Source organism: Elephas maximus, chromosome X (genome assembly GCF_024166365.1).
Source record: "Elephas maximus indicus isolate mEleMax1 chromosome X, mEleMax1 primary haplotype, whole genome shotgun sequence".
In the NCBI taxonomy this organism is placed as follows: Eukaryota; Metazoa; Chordata; class Mammalia; order Proboscidea; family Elephantidae; genus Elephas; species Elephas maximus.
This window is the reverse complement of record NC_064846.1, coordinates 45,754,496-45,776,940: the sequence shown is the minus strand read 5'-3', so window position 1 is coordinate 45,776,940 and position 22,445 is coordinate 45,754,496. Positions and strand designations below refer to the sequence as shown.

General features: G+C 36.0%; 1 protein-coding gene across 3 annotated transcripts in view; it reads left to right on the top strand.

Annotated features, from left to right (window-relative positions):
• ALG13 (ALG13 UDP-N-acetylglucosaminyltransferase subunit) overlaps positions 1–22,445 on the top strand; it is a 71,176-nt gene that overhangs the window by 5,723 nt on the left and 43,008 nt on the right. The window contains exons 1-6 of one of the 3 annotated variants that reach the window (XM_049872016.1): positions 313–1,535; positions 14,778–15,137; positions 15,953–16,036; positions 18,077–18,127; positions 18,896–18,942; positions 20,693–20,765. In XM_049872016.1, coding sequence (XP_049727973.1) covers positions 14,997–15,137; positions 15,953–16,036; positions 18,077–18,127; positions 18,896–18,942; positions 20,693–20,765 — 396 coding nt within the window. In that variant the 5' untranslated portion in view covers positions 313–1,535; positions 14,778–14,996. Of the gene's footprint in view, positions 1–196; positions 13,414–14,777; positions 15,138–15,952; positions 16,037–18,076; positions 18,128–18,895; positions 18,943–20,692; positions 20,766–22,445 lie in introns of those variants that run through there. The other 2 variants (XM_049872018.1, XM_049872017.1) reach the window with 2 other exon arrangements.

The following is a 22,445-nucleotide window of genomic DNA, read 5'->3' as shown; positions in this document are numbered from 1 at the left end:
CATTATGTACTATTTTGCTTTAGTAATCTTTTCTAAGTGTGAATACTTATATTATTAAAATACATTTAAAATTCATTTGTACAGTTTGGAAAGCAGCGCTGTATTCTTGGAAGTTAGAGTCAGTCATCAAGTGGGCAGCAGGTGAATTATGGAATTTTCTCCCATGTTACTTAATATTTTTCTTCTTTTGTTTTAGCACGCTTCCTGGGCTGTTACAGTCAATGGACTTATCAACACTGAAATGTTTTCCTCCTGGCCAGCCAGAAAAATTTTCTGCATTTTTGGATAAAGTTGTTGGATTACAAAAATAAACACTAAACTCTCAACGCTTTAAAAACACCCCCAAATCCAACGTATGGGATGTGATTAAATCAAATATATAATACGTATTTGCAGAGTAATATCAGTTAATAAACTACATCTATAGAATGCTTAGAAAACTTTATGGTATGAACATTTGCATTTGGGTCCAAATCCTATTTGCAATTTAGTAAACTTGCTAGATTTTCCCTAATCTTCATTCATATTTTAGTAAAACACGTAGTGGGCATTCACAATTTTTATCCTAGAATCACACATGCGTTTGGAATCATTAAAAAAAACATGAGATTTGAAAACTTCTTAAGATGAAGTGTTTTGGCAAGAACTATACATGTAGTCAGTTTGCTGTCTCTTAGACTAGAAAATGAAACAGTAACACTTTTAAAAAATATCTTTGTATGAGGGTCAGCATTTTTAGATTCATAATCCAAGGAACCAAATTCCAAAAAAAAAAAAAGACAAGCAAAAATGATACATTGTACTCTGTGAAATAAAAAGCTCAATAATTGCCTAAAAAAAGATTAACTATGAAGGCAGTTTTTCTGTTGTACTTGGAGAAACTACTTTCATCCCAAAGAATAGAGTGGAGTGGATATGTTCACTTTTTTTCTCTGAAATAGCAAAATAATCTTGCCCAATGTCAACGCTTTACTACTTTGAGAAGAAATCAAAAAGGACTTCTACCAGTAGGGTTTACTGTTACTTTTTAAGGACTGCCCCCCACATTGGTACTGGAACATTACTGTAACATATAGAAATTTACAATTTATATGCTCTTTGAATTAGTTACAAATAAGAAATGATCTGATGTGGATAATGACTTAAAGATGTGGTTTTAAAGTTTACAGGATAACTTGAGATAGGTACATTATGGAATTCTTTCTAATTAAAGTAAGTGGTCTCAAGACCTTTAAAATACACGAGATTACTCCTAAGTGTCCATAGTTCTCTGGTAGAAAGTTTATCTGAAAAAACAGAACATTTATGAGGAGGACCTACATTCCATTATATTATCCCAATATGTTGAATGTTTGAAACATTTTAACTTGGGATGCTTTATATAAGGTTTGTAGATTTATTTTCCCAATTGTGTTTTACTTAGGCTAATATTAAAATACGTTCTTACTAAGCGTAGAAGGTGGTGGCTAAGAAGTGCTCTGGGTAGCAAGAGGAAGCCAACTTGGATTAAAATTTTGCTGAGAATAATCTAAAAAGTGAGTAATCTATACATAGTTGAGAATTCACAGTGCCATAATCATTGCATATTAACCTAGATTTCATTATTTCATTTCGTGGAGAGTTAAGCCAATGGTGTCAATTGTGTAACATTTCTGACTACACCTTTGTGAAATTTTATATCACTTGTGGGGTTCTAAATCAAAGGATACTTTAGAATCATTTTGAGTTGGCAGGGATCCTCAAGATTATGTAGTCCAATTCCATTGTTTTTAAATGAGGAAAGAGGCCAGAAGTTATGACTTGCCCAAAATAACAGCTTTTGGCAGAGATGGCATTAGAAACAATTCCTTTACTCCTAGTCCTGTGCTCTTTTTACCATACTATAATATACATACATTTTTTGGTTCTTTATAATTGTTTGCCTAATATTTGGTTACACTGATCCCTTCCAAGGATGGTTTTGTTTATTTTCAGAAGTTGTTCAATTCACTTCACTTACTTTGTTTTCCTTTGGTTTATGACGACCCATTCTCTACCTTACCTAGGACATAGAGTCAGACTTAGAAATCTGTGATTCCTTAGTTGTTTGGAGTCTGTCACAATGCTGTGGGTTGATACTTAGATTGAACGAATAAAGACTAAGACAAGGAATTGTAGAATTTTGGAGCTGGAAGAAAATTTAAAGAACATCTAGGCCGAACCACTCAGATGAGGAAACAGGCTAAGAAATTAATGGCCAATTTCACATCTAATTTAGTCCTTATGAGAAAAAAATGGTAATCAAAATTCTGTTTAAAAGATTTGCTCAATAAAGTTAAATGTTTGGTTTTATTACATGGCTGATAACAGCTTCAAACCAAACCAAACCCAGTGCCGTTGAGTCGATTCTGACTCAGCAACCCTATAGGACAGAGTAGAACTGTCCTGTAGAGTTTCCAAGGAGCACCTGGCAGATTTGAACTGCTGACCCTTTGGTTAGCAGCTGTAGCACTTAACCACTATGCCACCACAGCTTCAGGTTCTTTTAAATCAGTAAGTGGAATGCAGTTTATTTAGCAGTTTTCTATTAGAGGATAAGGAAGCAAAAGAGGGTTTAGTATTTTGGGAAATTCACATTGTGGATAGGTTCAGGGATGGACAGATAATAAGGTAATAATAGTAGAAAGTTTATAGTGGTGGAGTAGGTGAAAAGTGAGGTCGTAGGATGACCTTGTGAGGTGAGCATTTTGGATGACAGCGTGCTTATAATTTGAAAGGGAAGACAATAAGAGCTGGAAGGAATTGATGGTAAAATAGCATATCCAATAAACTTGATGTGAGGCTTGGGAACATTTAAAAGTAGTCATGTCTAAAAGTATTGTCAAGTATGATTTATAGACACTTTAGAATGCTAATTTGTATGCTTTTAAAGGCAGATTATACAGAGGACAATAAAAAATGTTCTGTACCACTTTCTTGATTGATAGTTTTAGGAAGAGTTTTCCAAGACTAAAAAGTCACAAGTGACTAGCAGTAATACCGGTAACTTTTCTTGGCCTTTTATTATGCTTTGTGGGAGAAAGATGTGGCAGTCTGCTTCCGTAATGATATACAGCCTTGGAACCCCTATGGGGCAGTTCTGCTTTGTCCTGTAAGGTTGCTGTGAGTCTGAATCCACTTGACAGCAATGGGTTTGGTTGGGGTTATTATGGTATAAGCACCTATGTAATCCCTGTTATTTATTCATAATATTAAATTTCCAGAGATGATAAAAAATCTACATATAGTTTGAGAAGTGAAATATCTGGACAGATTATTTGAAGTCAGTTTTTGGAGAAAATTCAAATGGGTGGTCATGATAGCCATGTGGTGATCAGTTTTCTGCTCTACAACTAGTACCGCTAATTTCACAAGGTGGAGGGAATGAAAAATAACAATTGCAGTTCACACTTGAGCACTTAGTATGTATCAGGTACCAGTCAAAGCATTTTACATGAATTAATCTCTATGAAATAGTCTTGTCCAATTTCGCAATTGAGGAAAGTCAACTCAGGACATCATCTGAAAAAGGACTTTTATGTCACTTAAAGATCCAAGGTATGGTCTGGGAGTTGTAATTGGAACACTGAAATCTAGGATATTTTAATCATTTATGGAACAGTAGGATAGAATATTTGAAGTAGGACTATCCCAAGAAATTCAGATTGTATGACAGCCACAGGTACATAATCCATTTTAGCTTTTACATTGCTATTTAAAAGCAAACTGGTTGCTACTCAAAGAATCCATGTGGAAAAACTGCCAGTTGCAAGTTATTTATTGGCTCTTGTTTTCTTCTTGAATATTTGTGTTCTACGGTTCTCTTTTTGATCCTTTTTATATATTATTTCTTGGTATTTTCATTTCCAGAGCTGCTACTACTGATGGCTCCCCTGCCTGTATCTCTTAACTCTGATTTGAGGTGACTGGTATTTCCAGTTGCCTCTTGGTCATGTTGGAGCTCTGGTGGTGCAGTGATTAAGAACTACAGCAGCTAATCAAATAGTCAGCAGTTTGAATCCACCAGCTGCTCCTTGGAAACCCTATGGGGCAGTTCTGCTCTGTCCTATAGGGTTGCTATGAGTTGAAATCGACTTGACGGCAACAGTTTTTTTGGTCATGTATGTCTGTGTATTCTGTAAGCACCTCAAACTTAATGTGCCTCAAACCTAAATCATATTTTTCCTTTTCATCCTTTTTTAATTCCAATTTCAATTAATGGTGTCACCATCTAGTCAGTCCTCCAGGCTTTAACTCTTATATCTCTTACCCTTTTTATCTATCTGATCAATCACCAGATGCTGTCATGTTTACTTCCTAAATTTCTGAAGCCCATTTATTTAGTCATTCATTTAATCTTCCAACATAAATGCATAATGAAAATCTACTTTTGTATCAGAAGAACTCAAGACATGTTCCTGCCTTGGAGGATCTCTTACAGTCTAGATGGGGAGGAACTACGTCTTACTCATTCTTGAGTCCTCTACTGAAACAGTAGGTTTTCCATAAATGATGAATACACTTTTATAACTGATGTATCTTTTCTAATGATCTTGATTAGGATTAGGATTAGACACACAGTCTCATGTGTCTACTTGATCCAAGAAGCCCGTTCTTCACCAGTATCGTTTTCCATCCCATATTCCAGTCCAATCCCTATCTGAAGAGTTGGCCCTGGGAGTGGTTCCTGTCTTGGGATAACAGAGGGTCTGGGGACAATGATGTCTGGGGTACCTCTAGACTCAGACCATTAAGTCTGGTCTTTTTACGAGAATTTGAGGTCTGCATCCCACTGCTCTCCTGCTCCCTCAGGGGTTCTCTGTTGTGTTCCCTGTCAGGGCAGTCATCGGTTGTACCCGGGCACCATCTAGTTCCGGTCTCAGGCTGATGTAGTCTGGTTTATGTGGTCCCTTCTGTCTCTTAGGCTCATAATTACCTTCTGTCTTTGGCGTTCTTCATTCTCCCTTGCTCCAGTGGGTTGAGACCAATTGATTCTAGGCAGTATCTTAATGGTATTGAAGGGGTTTGTGGTAAAAGTTACATGATACTAAAAATCAAAGGTACAGAAAAAGCAGCAGCTATAGTATTTTCCAATAAAAGATTACACGGAGAAAGGCTTAGGATAACCACCAAATGACAATTGATTTAGTTATTTATTACATGGTTAATTCCACATTTGAATACTCTAGCATAACCTCTTATATTGTATAGTTCTTTTTAGTTTTTATAAGTGACTAGACAAAAGGTGGACAAATTAGCTTCAAACAGAAATGTACAATACATGCTTCTTGAATTTGACACTCTTAATATTTGTTTATGATTTCTTTTACCACATTCTGGCTAGAATTGTTTATTTTGATTGACATTCTATAATAGCTTTGAACATGATTTCGTTCTGATAGTGGTGCTCGTGCCCTCTAAGTCAAAGGTTCTTAAACCACTTTGGGTCATGGAACACTTTAGAATATTCAAAACTATCAACGTCTCTCCCTACTCGCACGTGTATACAATTTTGCAAGGAATGATAGGTTTAGTAACTCCCAGTTTTCATAACAAATTAAAACTTTTCCCATCAAGTTTAAAACATAACACATTTTTTCATCAAGTTTAAAACAAACCAAACAACCTTAATACTCATACTATTAACTTGGTGTCTATAATGTGTATCTCATAGCACTGTTTCTAATTGGCAAAAAGGACTAACAGGAATATTTTTCATTCATAGTAATTATTTTCAGATATACTCTTAGGCTGTTTGGTGGTAACTAGTGAGGCAGTACCAAAAAAAAAAACCTCGAGTCTATTCTGACTTACAGCGACCCTATAGGACAGCGTAGAACTGCCCCATAGAGTTTCCAAGGAGCAGCTGGTGGGTTGGAACTGCCAACCTTTTGGTTAGCAGCCGAGTTCTTAACCACTGTGCCATGCCGCCAGGGCTCGGTATTGTAATTTATTCATTTACTGTCAGGTGTGCTTCCTGAGTACTTTTTTGTTAAACTTGGATAGTCACTGTTGGAATGATGTCTGCTAGATAATACAAAGTGAGAGGGCATGCACTTTTTCTATCGCTCATCTCCCGTTTATTCAGAAGAACACACTGGTTCTCCACAGCCAGTGTGAAGTAGGTGGATAATAACATTCCCCACATTTAGGAGTGAAAACATTCCTAAATCCTTGGCCAGAATCAGTAATTTTCTGAATCTCAGTTTTTCCATTTGTGAATTAATAAAATTAACTTCCTCGTAGATGATTTCTAAGACAAAACCAATAGTGTGACATGTTTGAAAAAAATGTTGAAGTAATTTTCTCTTGGTTAGAATTTTTAAGAAGTAGGACTAGGCTTAGAGATGTTTCCCTGGAATTCACAATATACTGTCCTAAATGATACAGAAAGCAGAATTTCATACTTAAATTCATAATTTAGTCTCTAGCTGGGGTTATAGCTAAAATTAGAGAATTAAAGTTTACTTTTTTTTTTTTTTTTTTAGAGGTTTAAATCCACCAGGCGCTCCTTGGAAACTATGGGGCAGTTCTACTCTGTCGTATAGGGTCACTATGAGTTGGAATCTACTCGAGGGCACTGGGGCTTTTAGAGGTTTAAATGAATAGATTTTTCCACTGCTTTAAAACAAAGAAAAGAACATTCTGGTCTCCTCCCCACCCCCCGCCTTAATCCCCTGTCTCTAGACTGACCAGACACTGCAAGTATCTTAAGTCAAAAACAGACAACAAAAGAAAACAACCCTTAGTATTCCTGTGCCAGTATGATACATCTTTTTAAAAATACTACTTCCTTTTTCATTTTGTCTTCTAATACTCATACAATGCCTCAGATGGAAGTGAGGAGAGAAGGAAATGAAGTGGTTCTTGGTAGTTTTTATTGTGCATTGCATTTGAACTAGGTCACTGCTCTGGGAAATCTATCCCTTTTTTTCTGTTTATTTTCTGCTTCCCAAACATGAGGAGGAGGTTAAACAGGGCTGTGTTGCCAAGTTTTGTTTTAGAACCATTGTGTTCTCTTCCTTTATAAATCCTGTTCTGTGTGAATGTCCACCAGGAAAAGGAGTGATGGGTTCTGGTTCTAGGGTGCTGTTTGTTAAAAAACATTTTAAAAGTTTACTATTATATTTTTCAGTAACGAAAGACTTTAAAAACAGATTACATAGAGTTGAAGCGTCATTTCTCCCATTTGGTCCCAAGTTATTTGGTACTAAAAATCATTGAAATAAATGATTTAGTACAGAGCGTTTTAACAGATTGCTCTTTCATTAGGTTCCGTCACATGTTGCATATACATGTGTTTGTTTAAAAATCTAGGACCATTTATTTTAATTGGGAAGGTCAGATATATCATTAACTTTTATGTGGGTTAGTCAACCCCTTTTTGTCAGGGTAATAGGCTAATCACCCTAAAGCTATTTTTTACACATAATGTTGATCACAAATTTGACCATGTGAAAGGAGGGCAAATCTGTTATCCACTGCTGAGTCATGGCATCGCATATCCTTAGACCTGGAAGAGAGCTTAAAGATCATGCAGCCCATCTCCTTCATTTTACAGGTGGGGAAACTGAGACTTAGAGATATTAAAGTAGCATAACAAAGTTTATATAATATTATTTTTATGATACCGTATTGCCTCAGAAATCAGAAAATTTACAAGCAGCATGTCATGTACATATACAACTATAACTTGTATGTAAAAATGTATGCTTTAAAAAAAACTATTCCAGGCATGTACCTCATTTAGTTGGTTAAAACGTGAAGGTTTGTTATCTTAGAATTAAAACTATCAGTATTCATACGTTGTGCTACAAAGAGTTTCCCCATTTGATTAGTGAAAGAAGACTAGTTCTATCAAGTAAAATTAAAAAGTCACAGTTTCAAGCTAAATTTCAATATAAAAAGTAGTATAATGTGCTATATATTGCATTGGAAACCCTGGTGGCATAGCGGTTAAGTGTTAAACAGCTGCCAGCCAAAGGGTCGGCAGTTTGAATCCGCCAGGCTCTCCTTGGAAACTCTATGGGGCAGTTCTACTCTGTCCTGTAGGGTCGCTATGAGTCGGAATTGACTCGACAGCACTGGGTTTGGTTTGGTTTTGGGTATATATTGCATTGTTTTATATATATATACTTACAATTAAAAATTTCATGACAAGTCAAATAATATGTTATTTTGTTATTTTGTTTTAACTTATACTCAGAGGTACAGTGCCCAAAAAGTCTTCAGTCTTTTTTGTTCCCATTATTTCCAGATGTCAAAGGGAGAGATCTCATTAGGGGTAGGGAAACCTCTGACTGGGGGCCATATTTGAACTTTGGCCTAAATTCAAGTAGAATTTAGGTAAATGGTTCTTTATTTTGACCAGAGAATAATTTCTTCATGAAACTATTTGTCACGTAGCAGCTAACAAAAAAACAGCAGTCAATATTTAAGCACATACTTGTGCTAAGCAGTAAACATGCAGTATCTTATGTAATTCAACAGCCTTAGGTTTGGATCACAGAAATTTCTAGAGTAACATTTCTCAAACTTTGAAACATTAATAAATGATCTGTGTGTGTGGTGGGGGGAGGTTTGGGAAAAATCAGGTCAAACAGAGTTTGATATTTTGGCCTTGGGATTCTCTTTTGAGGAGCACTTATTAATAACTTGTAGTACACATTGTTCTAGAGCAGTGGTTTTTAAAGTGTTGTCCCTGGACCAGCAGCATTAGCATCAGCTGGGAACTTGTTAGACATGCAGGTTTTCAGGACCTACATCAGACCCATTGAATCAGAATCTCTGGGCATGGAGCTCAGCAGTCTTACTTTAACAAGCCCTCTGCTTCAGAACCACTGTTGCAGAGGTTTCAGGTTTGTTGTGGAAGAATGATTAGTCAGCCAATGGAAATTTCAAGTGCAGTAGATATTTCAAAGGACAATATTAAGTGACTTGAAATGACTTTCTATTTATAGGATGAAATCTAACAATGTCCCACGTGTCTTTTATAAAAAAGATCTGATTCAGGAAACATAATCTGTAATTTTACTACCTCTGAGCCTTTGCTCATATCTTTTCCTCTTTGATATGCCATTTTTTTTTATAATAATGGCAGAAGAATCAAGAGACTGTAGCCTAGTCTCAGTATTATTACTGATTGAATGTGAAAACTTTGACAAGTCTTGTAATTGTCTAAACCTGTTACTTCATCTGTAAAATTCTTATTTGTTTTCCCAGTTTATTATGCTATTCTGTTTTTTGCTCACCACTGAGTAACATTTTTATTAAGGTAACATGTAAAAAACTTAAAATATGAATTAGTTCTCCAAGGTTTACAGCGAGAAACAGCAGTCCTATGTCCCATTCCTCCCCATCTGTGATCCTGCTTCCTATAAAAAAAAACACTATAGGTGACCATATTACATTATTTTATATGTTTTTAAATAATATGTTCAACCTGGTGGTTGTTTTTTTTTTGCTTAAAAAAATTGGATATCTATAGTCTTCCCATCATCCTAATTTATTTTTATCAGTGTTTGTGAGATCAGTTTTCAGTGTTGACATTAGTATGATTACATAAGTACAGTGTTGTTCACATCTGAACCGTGTAGCAAGTGCTCACTGATTATATTTCCTTTCCAGTAAAACTATATTTCCCTCATTTTATTTTTTTCATTTGCTAAGTTTTCTATAGAAACATCCCCAGACTCTCCAACCGAAGTGTATAACTTCTGTTATTTTTTTTCCCAAGATGTGCTGGAATTCTCCCTCCTCTAATCTGAACTGATTGTTCTCTAGTTCTGTTGAATAGCTGTCCTCCTGTTACTTACCTTTTATCCTGAAAATTCCATTTGCTTCTTTCTTGTGCTGATTCCCCTGTTTCCTGGACTGCATGCCTGTTTTTGTTTTTTTAATTTTGTTGTTCAAACATCCTCCAATAGCATCCTGAGACTGTTGTTAGGTGCCATCAAGTTGGATCCAGCTCATAGCAACCCTATGCATAACAGTTTAAAACACTGCCTGGTCCTGAGCCATCCTCATAATTGTTATGCTTGAGCCCATTGTTGCAGCCGCTGTGTCAGTCCATCTTGTTGAGGGACTTCCACTTTTTCGCTAGCCCTCTCACTTTACCAACTGTGATATTCTTCTCCAGGGCTGGTCCCTCTTGATAACATGTCCAAAATACGTGAGAGGAAGTCTCGCTGTCCTTGCTTTTAAGGAGCATTCTGGCTGTACTTCTTCCAAGACAGATTCGTTTGTTCTTATGGCAGCATGTGATATAGTCAATATTCTTCGCCAACACCACAGTTCAAAGGCATCCACTGTTATTTGGTCTTCCTTATTCATTGTTCAACTTTTGCATGTATATGAAAAAAAATAGGCTATTGAAAATACCGTGGCTTGGGTCAGGCACACCTTGGTCCTCAGCATCCAAAGAAAGGGCAGTACTTTTTTTTTTTGAGATCTTGCATGTCTGAAAATGCCTCCTTCGACTCATCAGACTGACAGACTGGTTTAAAACACCAGGTTGGAAATAATTTGCCCTCAGTTCTTGAAATCTATTGTTTTCTAGCTTCTACTTCTTTTCTTTTTGAGAAGTTTATTGTTATTTATATTTGTGATTTTTATATATGACCTGTTTTTCCTCTCTCAGAGCTTTAGCATCATCTCTTTATCCTTACTAAAGAAATTTCATTGTTAGGGGCATTGCTGCTGATCTTTTTTGCTTTTATTCTAGCTACTTCATGGACCCTTTAAATCTCGATTTGAACATTTGTATCCTACAATACTAGCATTTTCCTTATATGATCATGAAAATTATTTCTTTCTCTCCATTTTCTTCATTCTCGTTTTTGGGCCTCTTGGTTAGAGTTGGCATTACTGGATTGAGCCTCTAATTGTCTTATTTTTTTCTCTCCAGTCTTCTTGTGTGTTCTGTGAGCACCACAACTCTAAATTCTTATTCTATTCTCCTTTTTTGGTTTTATTTATTTTTTAATTTACATATAGTAAAATTGGTGTTTTTTCTTGTACAGTTCTATAAATTTTGACAAATACGTGGTTGTGTAACTACTACCACAATCAAGATAACAGAACAATTTCATGACCTGCATACACTTCTTCCTGCGATCCCTCTGTAGTCAGCCCTTTAAGACAAGCCTAACCATTGGCAACAACTGATTTGTTTTCCCTTTCTGTAGCTTTGCCTTTTCCAGAACATCGTATAAATGCATTCATACACTATACAGCCTTTTGAATCTGTCTTTCATTTAGCACGATGGATTTCAGATTTATACATGTTTTTGTATATATCAGTAGTTCATCTTTTTTATTGCTGAGTAGTGTTGTATGGTTGTACTGCAGTTTGTCCATTATTATTTGAAGGATGTTTGGTTTGTTCTTGGTTTGGGGGGATCATGATTATAAATAAAGCTGCTGTAAACATTTACATGCAGGGTTTTGCGTGAAGGTAAATTTTCTTTTCTCTTGGGTAGATTACTGGGTCATATGGTAACTCTATGTTAACATTACAAGAAACTGCTTAACTATTTGCCAGAGTGGCTGTACCATTTTACATCCCCTCCTACAATGTATAAGAGTTCCAGTAACTATTACCTTGTTAGTACTTGGTACTGCCAGTTTTTTAAGTTTTTAAAATTTTAGTTGTTCTAAGAATTATAGTATCTCATTTATTTTTTTGTTTCTCATTGTGGTTTTAATTTACATTTCTCCAATGCCAAATGGGGGCCCAGGTGGCGCAGCAGTTAAGTATTTGGCTGATAACCAAAAGGTCTGCAGTTTGAATCCATCAGCCGTTCCTTGGAAATCCTCTGGGGCAATTCTGCTGTCCTATTTTAGTTTTATAGGGTCACTGTGTGTTGGAATCGATGCAGCAGATTTGGTTTGGGTTTGGGATGCCTAATGATATTGAGCAATTTTTCATGTGTTTATTTTCCATCCGTATATCTTCTTTGTTGATAAGTGTCCAATTTTTTTTACCTTTTTGAATAGCTTTTTTGAGGTATAATTTACATGTTATAAAATTCATCAGTTTTAAATTAAAAATGTCTGTGTTTCAAATGTTTTCACCGTTGAGAAAGTGAAAAGACAACTCTTAGAATGGGGGAAAATTTTTGCAAATCATGTATCTGAGAAAGGACTTATATGGAATATAAAAATACAATGTATTACAACTCAGTAATAAAAAGATAAGTAACCCAATTCAAAATGGATAAAGGCTCTAAATAGGCATTTCTCCAAAGAAATGGATAATGAGCACATGAAAAACTGTTCAATATTAGCCATTGGGGGAAAAAAAATTGGGAAAGAGCAAATCAAAACCACAATGAGATACTACCTCACACCTACAAGGATGGCTGATGTTGTGTGTTGTCTAGTTGATTTCAGCTCATAGGAAACCCTATGGGACAATATACTGCCCCATAGGGTTTCCTAGGCTATAATCATTACAAGGTTCAAATAACCAGGTTTTTTGTCCTATGGAACCACTAGTGAGTTTGAACAGTTTCTCCACATCCTTGTTAACGCTTGTTATTATCTGTGTTTTTTTATTATAAAAAATTTTTTTTTTTTTTATATAGCTATCCTAAAATCCTAGAGGGCGTGAAGGGGTATCTCACTGTGGTCTTTAGGTGTGTTTTCTTAAGGGCTAATGATGAGCATCTTTTTATGTGTATTAGTCATTCCTATATTTTTTGTGAAATGTTTTTCAAATATTCTGCTTAATTTTTATCTGGGTTGTTATTGGTGAGTTTTAAGAATTATGTATCTTATATACAAGAGTTTTGGTTTTTTTTTTGGTCAGATATGTGATATGCAAGTATTTTCTCCCAGTCTGTGCATTATATTTTCATTCTCTTAAATATCTTTTGCAGAGCAAAAGTTCTTAATTTTGACAAAGTACAATTTATCAATATTTTTATTTTATAGTGTCGTAGCTAAGAACTTTTTACCTAACTTAAGGTCTTGAAGATTTTTGTTTTACGTTTAGGTCTACAATCCACTTTTAGTTAATTATTGTACAAAGCACGAGGTATAGGTTGAGGATCTTTTTTTTAAGCATGGATGTCCAATTGTTCCAGCACCATTTGATGAAAACACTCTTTCCTGCATTGAACTGCTTTTGCATCTTCGTCAAAATCAATTAACTGTAGTCCTGTGGGTCTATTTTTGTGTCCGTCCTCTATGTTACTTTCCTTTTCCTCTTACCTGTTTTTGTTTTCATGTCTCTAATTTTTTTCTCTTTGGTTCCAGCTTTTTCTCCTATTATTTTTTGATTATCTTTCTCCCGATTTTCCCTTCCCCCTCAAAGTGAAGTATATGGTTTAGTGTTAATTGAAGTTTTATATACCTGATTTTTAGTTTAAAATGCAGTAGTATGAAGAATTTGTATTTTAATCGTATTTCTACAAGTAAAAAAAACAAAAAAAATTAAACTTTTAATTGTAACAATTCATTTTGTCTTGGTGAATTAGTGGCCTTAAAGAAAGATGGTGATCCCTCTTCTTAAGAACTTTTGCAGTCACTTTCCCAGCGTTATGATTTCTTTAATAAAGAAATTAGTTAAGGTAATTTGAAATTGGCAAGTTAAGGATAATGAGAATTTTATTCCTTTTTCTACTAGTCCTACCTTTTATTTATTTCATTCTTAAATTATAAAATTGATTATTGATGCTTTTCCTATAGAAGGCATTCATAAAAAAAAAGTGGATCTACAGATACAAGAAAAATACTTTTGAAACCAACCTAAATTTGCAACTTCTCCAAAGCCAGCTTTTTTCAACACTTCAAAAATACTCAGAAAGGAATTGGATTGGGGCATTTAAATAAAAATAAGAACATACGTAATAGTGGAATCAAGTAATACAAGTGGACCCTATTTTTGAGTGGATTTTAAAAAGTATGGGCCATGTTTGACTGGTTTTCACAGAGTGCAGACTAGTTTTTCTGGATAGGTACCCTAACAAGGCATTGAAACACACTTCTTATGTCCAGTGCCTCTTATATTGTGCTACAACCGTTTTAAATGTCTCCTATTAGAAAGTTTGTGGGCACGATACTCTTTAAATGCAGCTTCAATCTAAATTTTCATTTTCTTCCATTTTTAAGAAACCTTTTTCGCATTTCCCCTTTTTGTTAATGCTTTACAGTACTTTGGGAGCTTTAGTCAAGAATGCTGTCAGAGTTTCCTAACAATAGATTTAGTTTTTGTGATCCTAGCAAAGAGTCGTTATCTAGGAGAACAAAATAAGATTACTTAAACCCCACACCTGAAATATCCACACAATTGCTTTGGCATTTGACTTCGCTGGAACTGTGACTTCTGCCCCTAGGTCAAGGGAGGTTCCCCACCCCCCCCTTCTTTGTTAAGATTTTTTTAATGCGAAAGCTTACTAGTTAATTAGATTCAGATGTTTTTACCATGAAACTATGAAGGGAGTCAGGGAATTTGGGCAAAGACAGTAGGTGAAAATTTGGGCAGAGATCTAGTAATGTATTATGGGCCAGGCTGCCTCATACACACCTGAACCTTATTTCAGTCCTTTTTGCAGTCCTCGTGCAGCAGTTGCCATGAGTTAAACTGCAAACTCAGCTTCCTCCTGATTTCCAAAGCTCAGCTGCTTGTACATCTCTCACCCTTGGGCTGATTGAGTTAATCCCACCCTTCCCCAAGAAGATAGCTCTGCAAGCAAGTTCTCCCTCCCTTGTCTCAAGTTCTCTACTTCTAGGAACATCGGCTCTTCTTTTCACAGGGTTCCGACTTGACCTGGGCAAGCCAGCCCTTTGTTTCTCCTGCTCCTGAGAAGTGCCAAGATTCTGTGGTGTCGACTCCAACTGCCTGCTAGACTTTAGGCTGCTTTCAGGATACCTGCATAAGCAAGCCCTCTTCGCTGCTAGCCATTCCGACCTGCAGCCTGCTTTTTTCCATCTTCCTGCACTTCTGTTCCTTTCCCTCCCTCCCTCTGTGCACAATGCAGAAAGGATGGAAAAAGTACTGCAGCCAGAAGTCTCTGAACGAGGCGTCAATGGATGAATACTTAGGCAGCTTAGGGCTGTTTCGAAAACTGACTGCCAAGGATGCCTCTTGCCTCTTTCGGGCTATTTCGGAGCAGGTAAAAAGAAAAATATATCTTCCCCATACTGTGTTTTTGGAGCCCTCGTGGTGCAGTAGTTAAGAGCTCAGGCTGCTAACCAAAAGGTCAGCGGTTTGAATCCACCAGCCGCTCCTTGGAAACCCTATGGGGCAGTTCTACTCTGTTCTGTAGGGTTGCTATGAGTCGGAATCGACTTGACGGCAGTGGGTTTGGTTTTGGGATACTGAGTTTTCAGAGTGTGAAACTTGGCATAGTCCTTTAGCTAAAAGACCTATAACCCACCTAAGGGTTTCCCAACTGTTAAATAAACAAACAAAATGCCTCTTTCTATTTCCTGGTGAAAACATCTAGGCTTCTCAGGTCCTGGAAGGAGGCTGTCGGCTCCTTATTGGAAATAATAGGTGCATGCTTTTACTGATTAGTTCGAATATATAGCTGTATCTTTTCTGTTCTCTAAATGCTAGTTTGGATTGCAGGAGCAATAAGAAAATTGGGTTAAAGAAAACTTTCGAAATGTAACTTGATCCTATAAATAAGCAACCCTTACCTCCTCTAAGTTTTACACCTAAGGAAAATTTTACAGGCTGTGCATGTAATGCGTAGAAAGGGAGGTGGGGAGGGAGAGCTGGGGAGGGGGAGGACATGACAGAATTGTTTCTGCCCAATCTTACTAAAGATAATAAAAAAAAAATTAGTAAGATCTGGACTTAATGTTCCAATTTCCTGCATATGTTCTGAATAAGAGGGACTTAAGTGTCCAGTCATAGTCTTAATTTAGAAGCTTCTATTTCCAGTGACTGCTGACAGTGAGCTGGTCTTTGTCTTCTTTTTAGTTGTTTTGCAGCCAGGTCCATCATTTGGATGTCAGGAAGGCTTGTGTCGCATATATGAGGGAAAATCAACAAACTTTTGAGTCTGTAAGTAGAATACATACCCGGGGAGAGTCGTCGGTAGAGGATGTGTAGCAGGTGGGAAATGAATTTTGAGCACTTACATGATGAAAACTAAATTTTATCGTGCAATCTCCCCCCTCAATAAAAAAAAAAGCAAATATTAATTCCCAGCTGGTTGTTTTGTACTCATTAAAAAGTAAGAAAAAGGTTAATCTGTGTCCTCCTCACTACTTCCTTCTCAATACACACACACAAACCTAAAAAGTTACTTTTTGTCTGCTGTTTTGTATTTCCATACCATTGTTTTCTTGAACAATTAATAGTTAATGAAATTGAAAAGGTTTGCTTATGTTTTAAAATACACGTGAAAATATCTAACAATGGGAACCCCCTCTAATTCTCTTGCTTAATCCTGTGCACAGTAACCTTCAACCAGTCAATTTGAGGAAGCTCGTGAAACTTAATAGTAAGGGAACGATTAGTTCTAAACATCTAGTCTTAATGGAATAAATTGTGGTAATTGGAGTTCTGCCAGTAAAGATTGACTTTAAGTAAAACAACTTCTAGAGGACATCTTAGTATACATCCAAGTATTTTAATTCTTATTAACAAAACTGGCGGTTTTATCACGCTCTGGCTTCAAGTGTGCGCTTTCATCTGGCTGTTTTTTTTTTTTTTTAATACTCCTAGCTCTTCCAGTACTGTTTTTTTCTAAGTGTATGTTGTGGGCATTTGCCTTCCATTCAAGGTTTACTCTTTTTATTTTCTCAATAGGTATCAGTGAATTTAAAAACTATGAAGGCTTTTCACTTTAAAACTTATTACCTTGAAGTTCTCTATAGTACCACATCTGGGGAAAAGATTACTCATGAAGCGACTCCAGATACAAGACCATGGTGTAAAGCAGTGCATCTCAAGTATTTTTGTGCAAATAGATCACTTGGGGAGCTTGTTGAAATACAGATTCTCATTCAGTAGGTCTGGGGCGCAGTCCCAGGATTTCTGCATTTTTAACAGACTCCCAAGTGATGCTGTTGGTTCCTGAACTACCTTTTGAGTAGCAAAGACACGTGTAAAATTTTAAAACTACATGAATGAATCTCAAAATAATTAAGCTGAGTGAAAAAAGCCAGACAAAAAAGAGTATATACTGTATGATTTCCTTTATATAAAACTCTAAAACATGCAGCCTGCTCTATAGTGACAAAGCAGATCAGTGGTTGCTTGGAGGGGTGGGCATGCAGGGTTATGAGGGGTACAAGGAAACTTTTGAGGGTGATGGATATGTTCAGTATCTTGATTCTGGTGATAAGTTCATGGTTACATAAGTCAAAACTTATTTCTCTTGTGCATTTTAAATATGTGAAGTTTATGTCTGTTATACCTCAACAAATCTGTTTAAAAATAGTGATTTTGACAAAAATTAAAATTGATTTTGTAAGTATAGTGATAGGTATGTATGGAGCTAGAGCTAAATCTTTTATATTCCCTGAGTTTAATTTTATTGAGATATATTTTACATACAATAAAATTCAGCATTTTAAGTTTTTAGTTTGGCAATTTATAGTCATGTAACCACCACCACTGTGAAGCTGTAGAACACTTCCAGCGCCCCAAAAAGTTCCTTTGGGTCCTGGACTTTTTTGAAACTAATGAAATTCTCTTTAAAATTCCTCAGTTTAACTTTGTAAATACACGCCTCCTATCAGATTTTAAATTCTTACAATTATTGGGTTTGCTTGATTTATGAAACTTGTCAGGTTACTTAAGTTGTTGTTAAAAGAAACTCAAAGGTGTACCATTTAGTGAAATGTACTGGTATTTGGTAGATAAGCCAGGACCAATTCCTAAGATACTTTTATTGTCCAGCTCCCCCCACCCCCCTTGCAACTTTTTTGTATGTACAAATCTTGAGGTGCTGTGCAAAGCAGTAATTTAATACTTACATACTTGTTGAGCTGAGCAAAAAAATAACCCACTGGAGGATAATATTGCATAATATAATCAGATTTCAGTAATTCTGTGTATTTGGTTAAGGTTTTTTTTTTTTTTTTTTTTTTTAAGTATGTGGAGGGATCTTACGAAAAATACCTGCAACGGTTGGGAGATCCCAAGGTAAGGTCAAATATGGGGGCTTAATCTTTTGAGAGTATCTGGATTGGTGACCTGAATTTTCCTTCAGCTGTGTCACTTTAGTCAGAGCCAATTTATTAAGTAGCCAGCTGTGTTGAATTAATAGTTCTCGCAAAGGTTTATAGGCTGGCAGTTGACTTACTGTTTTGTGTTGAGTAGTGAGAATTGTGTATTAACAGTCTTATCCATAGCCTTCAGGAAAGAGCACCAGAGCATTGCAAGCATTTCTGTTTGGGAACTGGATAATAAGCCTCAGCCTATTTACTTTAATAGGGGAGGGGGTATGCTGGTGAATCTTACCAAGAAGTCATTTTTATTTGTTTACTAAACAATTTCCCTGATTTTTAGTTACCTTTCCTTTGTGTGAGAGTGAGATCCATAAACACATACTTTAATAATTTTTATGTGATAAAATTAATTCCATAGTTCTAGTCTTTAAACATATTTACTGAATAACCCTGCTACCTTTATATTTTCAGACTAGCTACATTTTTGTTGTGCCTTTTAAATATCTTAAATTTACTGTCTTTGTTACTTAATGGCTAACTAAGGGTTCTTTTTTAAAGTGTAAGTTTATGTTAATAAGTAGCTATCACAATATTCCAAGCCCCAAAGCAAGTTAGTGTGTTCTACATACTCTTCACCAAAAACGGTGCTAAGCAGCTAAAAAACAATTGTTGAACTTGCAAAAACTTCTCTCCTAGCTACAGAATGTTTTTTTTTTTAAACTTATGCACTATTTATATTTAGGAAAGTGCTGGCCAGCTGGAAATAAGAGCTCTTTCTCTAATTTATAAGTAAGTTGTATCCCCTTTTCTTTAAGAGAGTGTGTATGTGTGTGTATAATGCTTCTATTAAAGTCACTTTAGGATTGGGGGAATTTGAGATTGATTTATCCATATGTTTTTTTTTTTTGAATGAAGAGGTCTAAGCAAAGTCAAATTTAGTGTTGTTTTCGGGTGGAGAACCTTATTACAAAGGCCTTCCTTACCTTTGCACCATTTGGATAGAACAATAAAGGACTTTTAAAGTCTGCTGGTGTTATTCCTGTGGGAAATCGGAATATTAATCTTTTAGGAGGATTCTTGTCTATTTAACTCTATGTCTCTATTGTATGCATTCTAAATGGGGACAGTATAGCTTCCATTAGGGTGAAAACTGGTTCTTTGCGGGGGTGGGTAAAAATAATCTTAAATATTAAAATGGTTTTTGGTCCTTCAGATGGCCACAGTATATAAACAGTTAAGTATAGGGTCGCTGAGTCGGAATCGACTCGATGGCAGTGGGTTTGGTCTGGTGAGTGTATCTGTGGTATTAAAATTTCATGGGGGGATTTTAAAAAAGTCTTAAAAACCTTTTGGGGTTAATAATAGGGGAAAAAGTTGAGAAACACTGCTTTATTTGTAAGTTATGTTTTGGTCTTTAAAATTGCAAAACTGACGTTCTAAAAACCATGGTTGTAAAAACTATAGCTGTATAAGGTAGGTTAGAGGTAGTGGGTATCGCTTCTTCATTTGAGAAGTCTGATCTGTATGAGAATGCTTCACGATTCTTAGGATGTTGACATGGTGTATACCTTGGTAGAGTCAGAATCCTCTTGTTAAGGGAACTTGCCCAAGTCTGTTTTGTAGTCTGCTCATTTCTCAGTAAATCCAGTGAAAAGTAGTAGAGAAGAGGCAATGGGCAGGTGGCTAATCAGTTGTTTTTAAATCAGGGGTGGCTTTTAAATCAGTCTGCTTCCTGGTTTTGTATGCCCTTCAAGCTAAGAATGATTTTTATATTTTTGTATAAATTTAGAATAGGCAAATGTACATAGGGTCGCTATGAGTCGGAATTGACTCAACGGCAATGGTTTTTTTTTTTTTTTTTTTAAAGAGCCCAAACTTTTATTAGTGGTTAGTGACCCTGAGAGGGAGGAAGAATGAGGGAGTCATTGCTTAAGGGGCACTGAACTATCGTGAAGGGTGATGGAAAAATTTAGAAACAGGTGATGATTGAACAACATGAGACATTATTAATATCACTGAATTGTACTTGTAAAAGATGTTGAAATAGCAAATGTTTTGTGGGTTTTTTAATTTATCATAATAAAAAAGTCGAAAGAATGTTTCATGACCTGTGAAAATTATTTGAAATTCAGATTTCAGTGTGCGTAAATAAAGTCTTATCGTAACAAAGTAACACTTATTTGCTTATGTATTGTCTGACTGCTTTTACACTACAAAGGCAGAGTTAAATAGTTGCTACAGAAGCCACAAGGCCTACAGAACCTAAAATATTTATTATCTGGCCTTTTATCAAAAATATTTGTGACCCCAGCTTTAAGTAAAGGAGAGCCTCCAAAACTCCAAATGTAAAATTGGTGATCTTCTTTTTGGGGGCAGTCAGCTGTCTACCAAGAGTTGATGTGATTTAGCCTCTTAAACATTTGGATTATATTATATGAATAAGGTAGGCAGTTTAAAAGCACAAATACTTGTTCTTTAACTGTCTCTTACATATACCAAATTGTCTTTCTTCACCCACCTTTGTTTTCTATCCATATAGTCGAGATTTCATTCTTTATCGCTTTCCCGGAAAGCCTCCAACTTCTGTCACAGATAATGGCTATGAAGACAAGGTAAGAAGATGAGTGAATATTTGTTTACTAAAATTAAAAAAAAATTGAATAATGTTTCTGGCTTACCAGAATATTAAGAAATAATCTTTTTAAAACTTAATGGAAAAATAAGCACAGTCTAAATGCCAAGGTTCTCTGCCACCAGGCTTTTTCTCTCTATTCAGTCATCCCCAGATATGATCTAGTCACTCCTCTGTAATAAACAGAAACACCCCAAGGGTTAACATTGTCTCCTCTTTGTCTAGGGGATAATGTTAAAACTTGCCAGCTAGACATTCAGTGCCCTGAATGGTCCCAAACACTCATTGTCTTCCTTAGTTATTTCATGATTCCTGATAGTCCAGCTTTCATCCTTTATCTTTTTGTTGCTTTGTATCACAGCAAATGTCAGTTCCTGTGAAACATTCCCAACTCCCCTGGAGTTACTTCCTCTCTTTGTGCTCCCCTAACAGCTCTCAAGTAGTTATAGTATTTATCACATTGTATTTGTTTTACATGTCTATTTCTGCCATTAGTCTGAAAGTTTCTTGAGGGCAGAGGCAACGTCCTATTAACTGCCTAGTTTTAAAGTGCTTGGAAAATTGTAGGAGGTGGTTTTGTTGGTTGAGAACACTTACCAAATAAAATTGTTCTTTAGCTTACAGCTTTTCTTCCAAAAAGTATTTAAGAAAAGCTTTTATCCTGCTTATTTATTAGTAAATACTTAGTGAATATACAATATTTGAATTTTATATAAGTCTTATTTCATACCATGGAGCAAAACTCAGGCAACATTTTAATGAAGGTGAGACAAGACTAGGCACTGGGAGAACTGTTAGGATGCTGTTAATAGTAATCTAGGCAAAAGGCCTGAACTAGGGGAAGTGGCAGCAGGAGTGAAGATGACTGACTAGGATGCAAGAGATACTTAGAAGATAAGTATAAATTGGGGCACATTAGTTGTTTTGCCAGTGGTACCACCATCTAATATGTTAAGCAAACATTAAGCCCCTATAGTGTACCAGGTGCACTGTACTTGGTTTGGGGGATACCAAAATCAATACAGCAAAATCCTTACCTTCCAAGGGCTTAAAGGGCTGTGGAGACAGATGTGTAATTAGTTAATTACATACATAAAAGTGATAAATTTAATAATAGTATATACAAAGAGCATAAAAGAAGAAGCCCTAAACTCTGCTTGACGGGGTTTAGAAAGCTTCATGGTGGTAGTGACGTTTAAGTGGAATATCAAAAGAGGAGTCCATCAGTTATGAAGGGCAGCATATTTAGAGAAAATACTATATGCGAAGGTATGAAAGTGAGAGAGCCTTGGCACTCAAGTAGTTGGATGTGGGGAGGGCAATGTTAAAAATATAGGCTTATTACCAGTTGCCAGCTAATCAGTTCCAACTCCTGGCAACCCCACGTATATCAGAGTAAAACTGCTCCAGAGGGATTTTTAGTAGCTGATTTTTTGGAGGTAACATCACAGGCCTTTCTTCCAAGGTGCCTCTGAGTGGACTCAAACTTTCAGCCTTTCAGTTAACAGCCAAGTGTGTTGACTGTTTGTACCACCCAGGTACTCAGAAAAGATGGGCTAGGGTTATATAATGAGGGGTGTACTATGCCACGCCAAAGAATTTGGCTTTTCATTGTACAGAATAGTCATTTGAAATGTTTTCATAACATTTTATTGTGAAA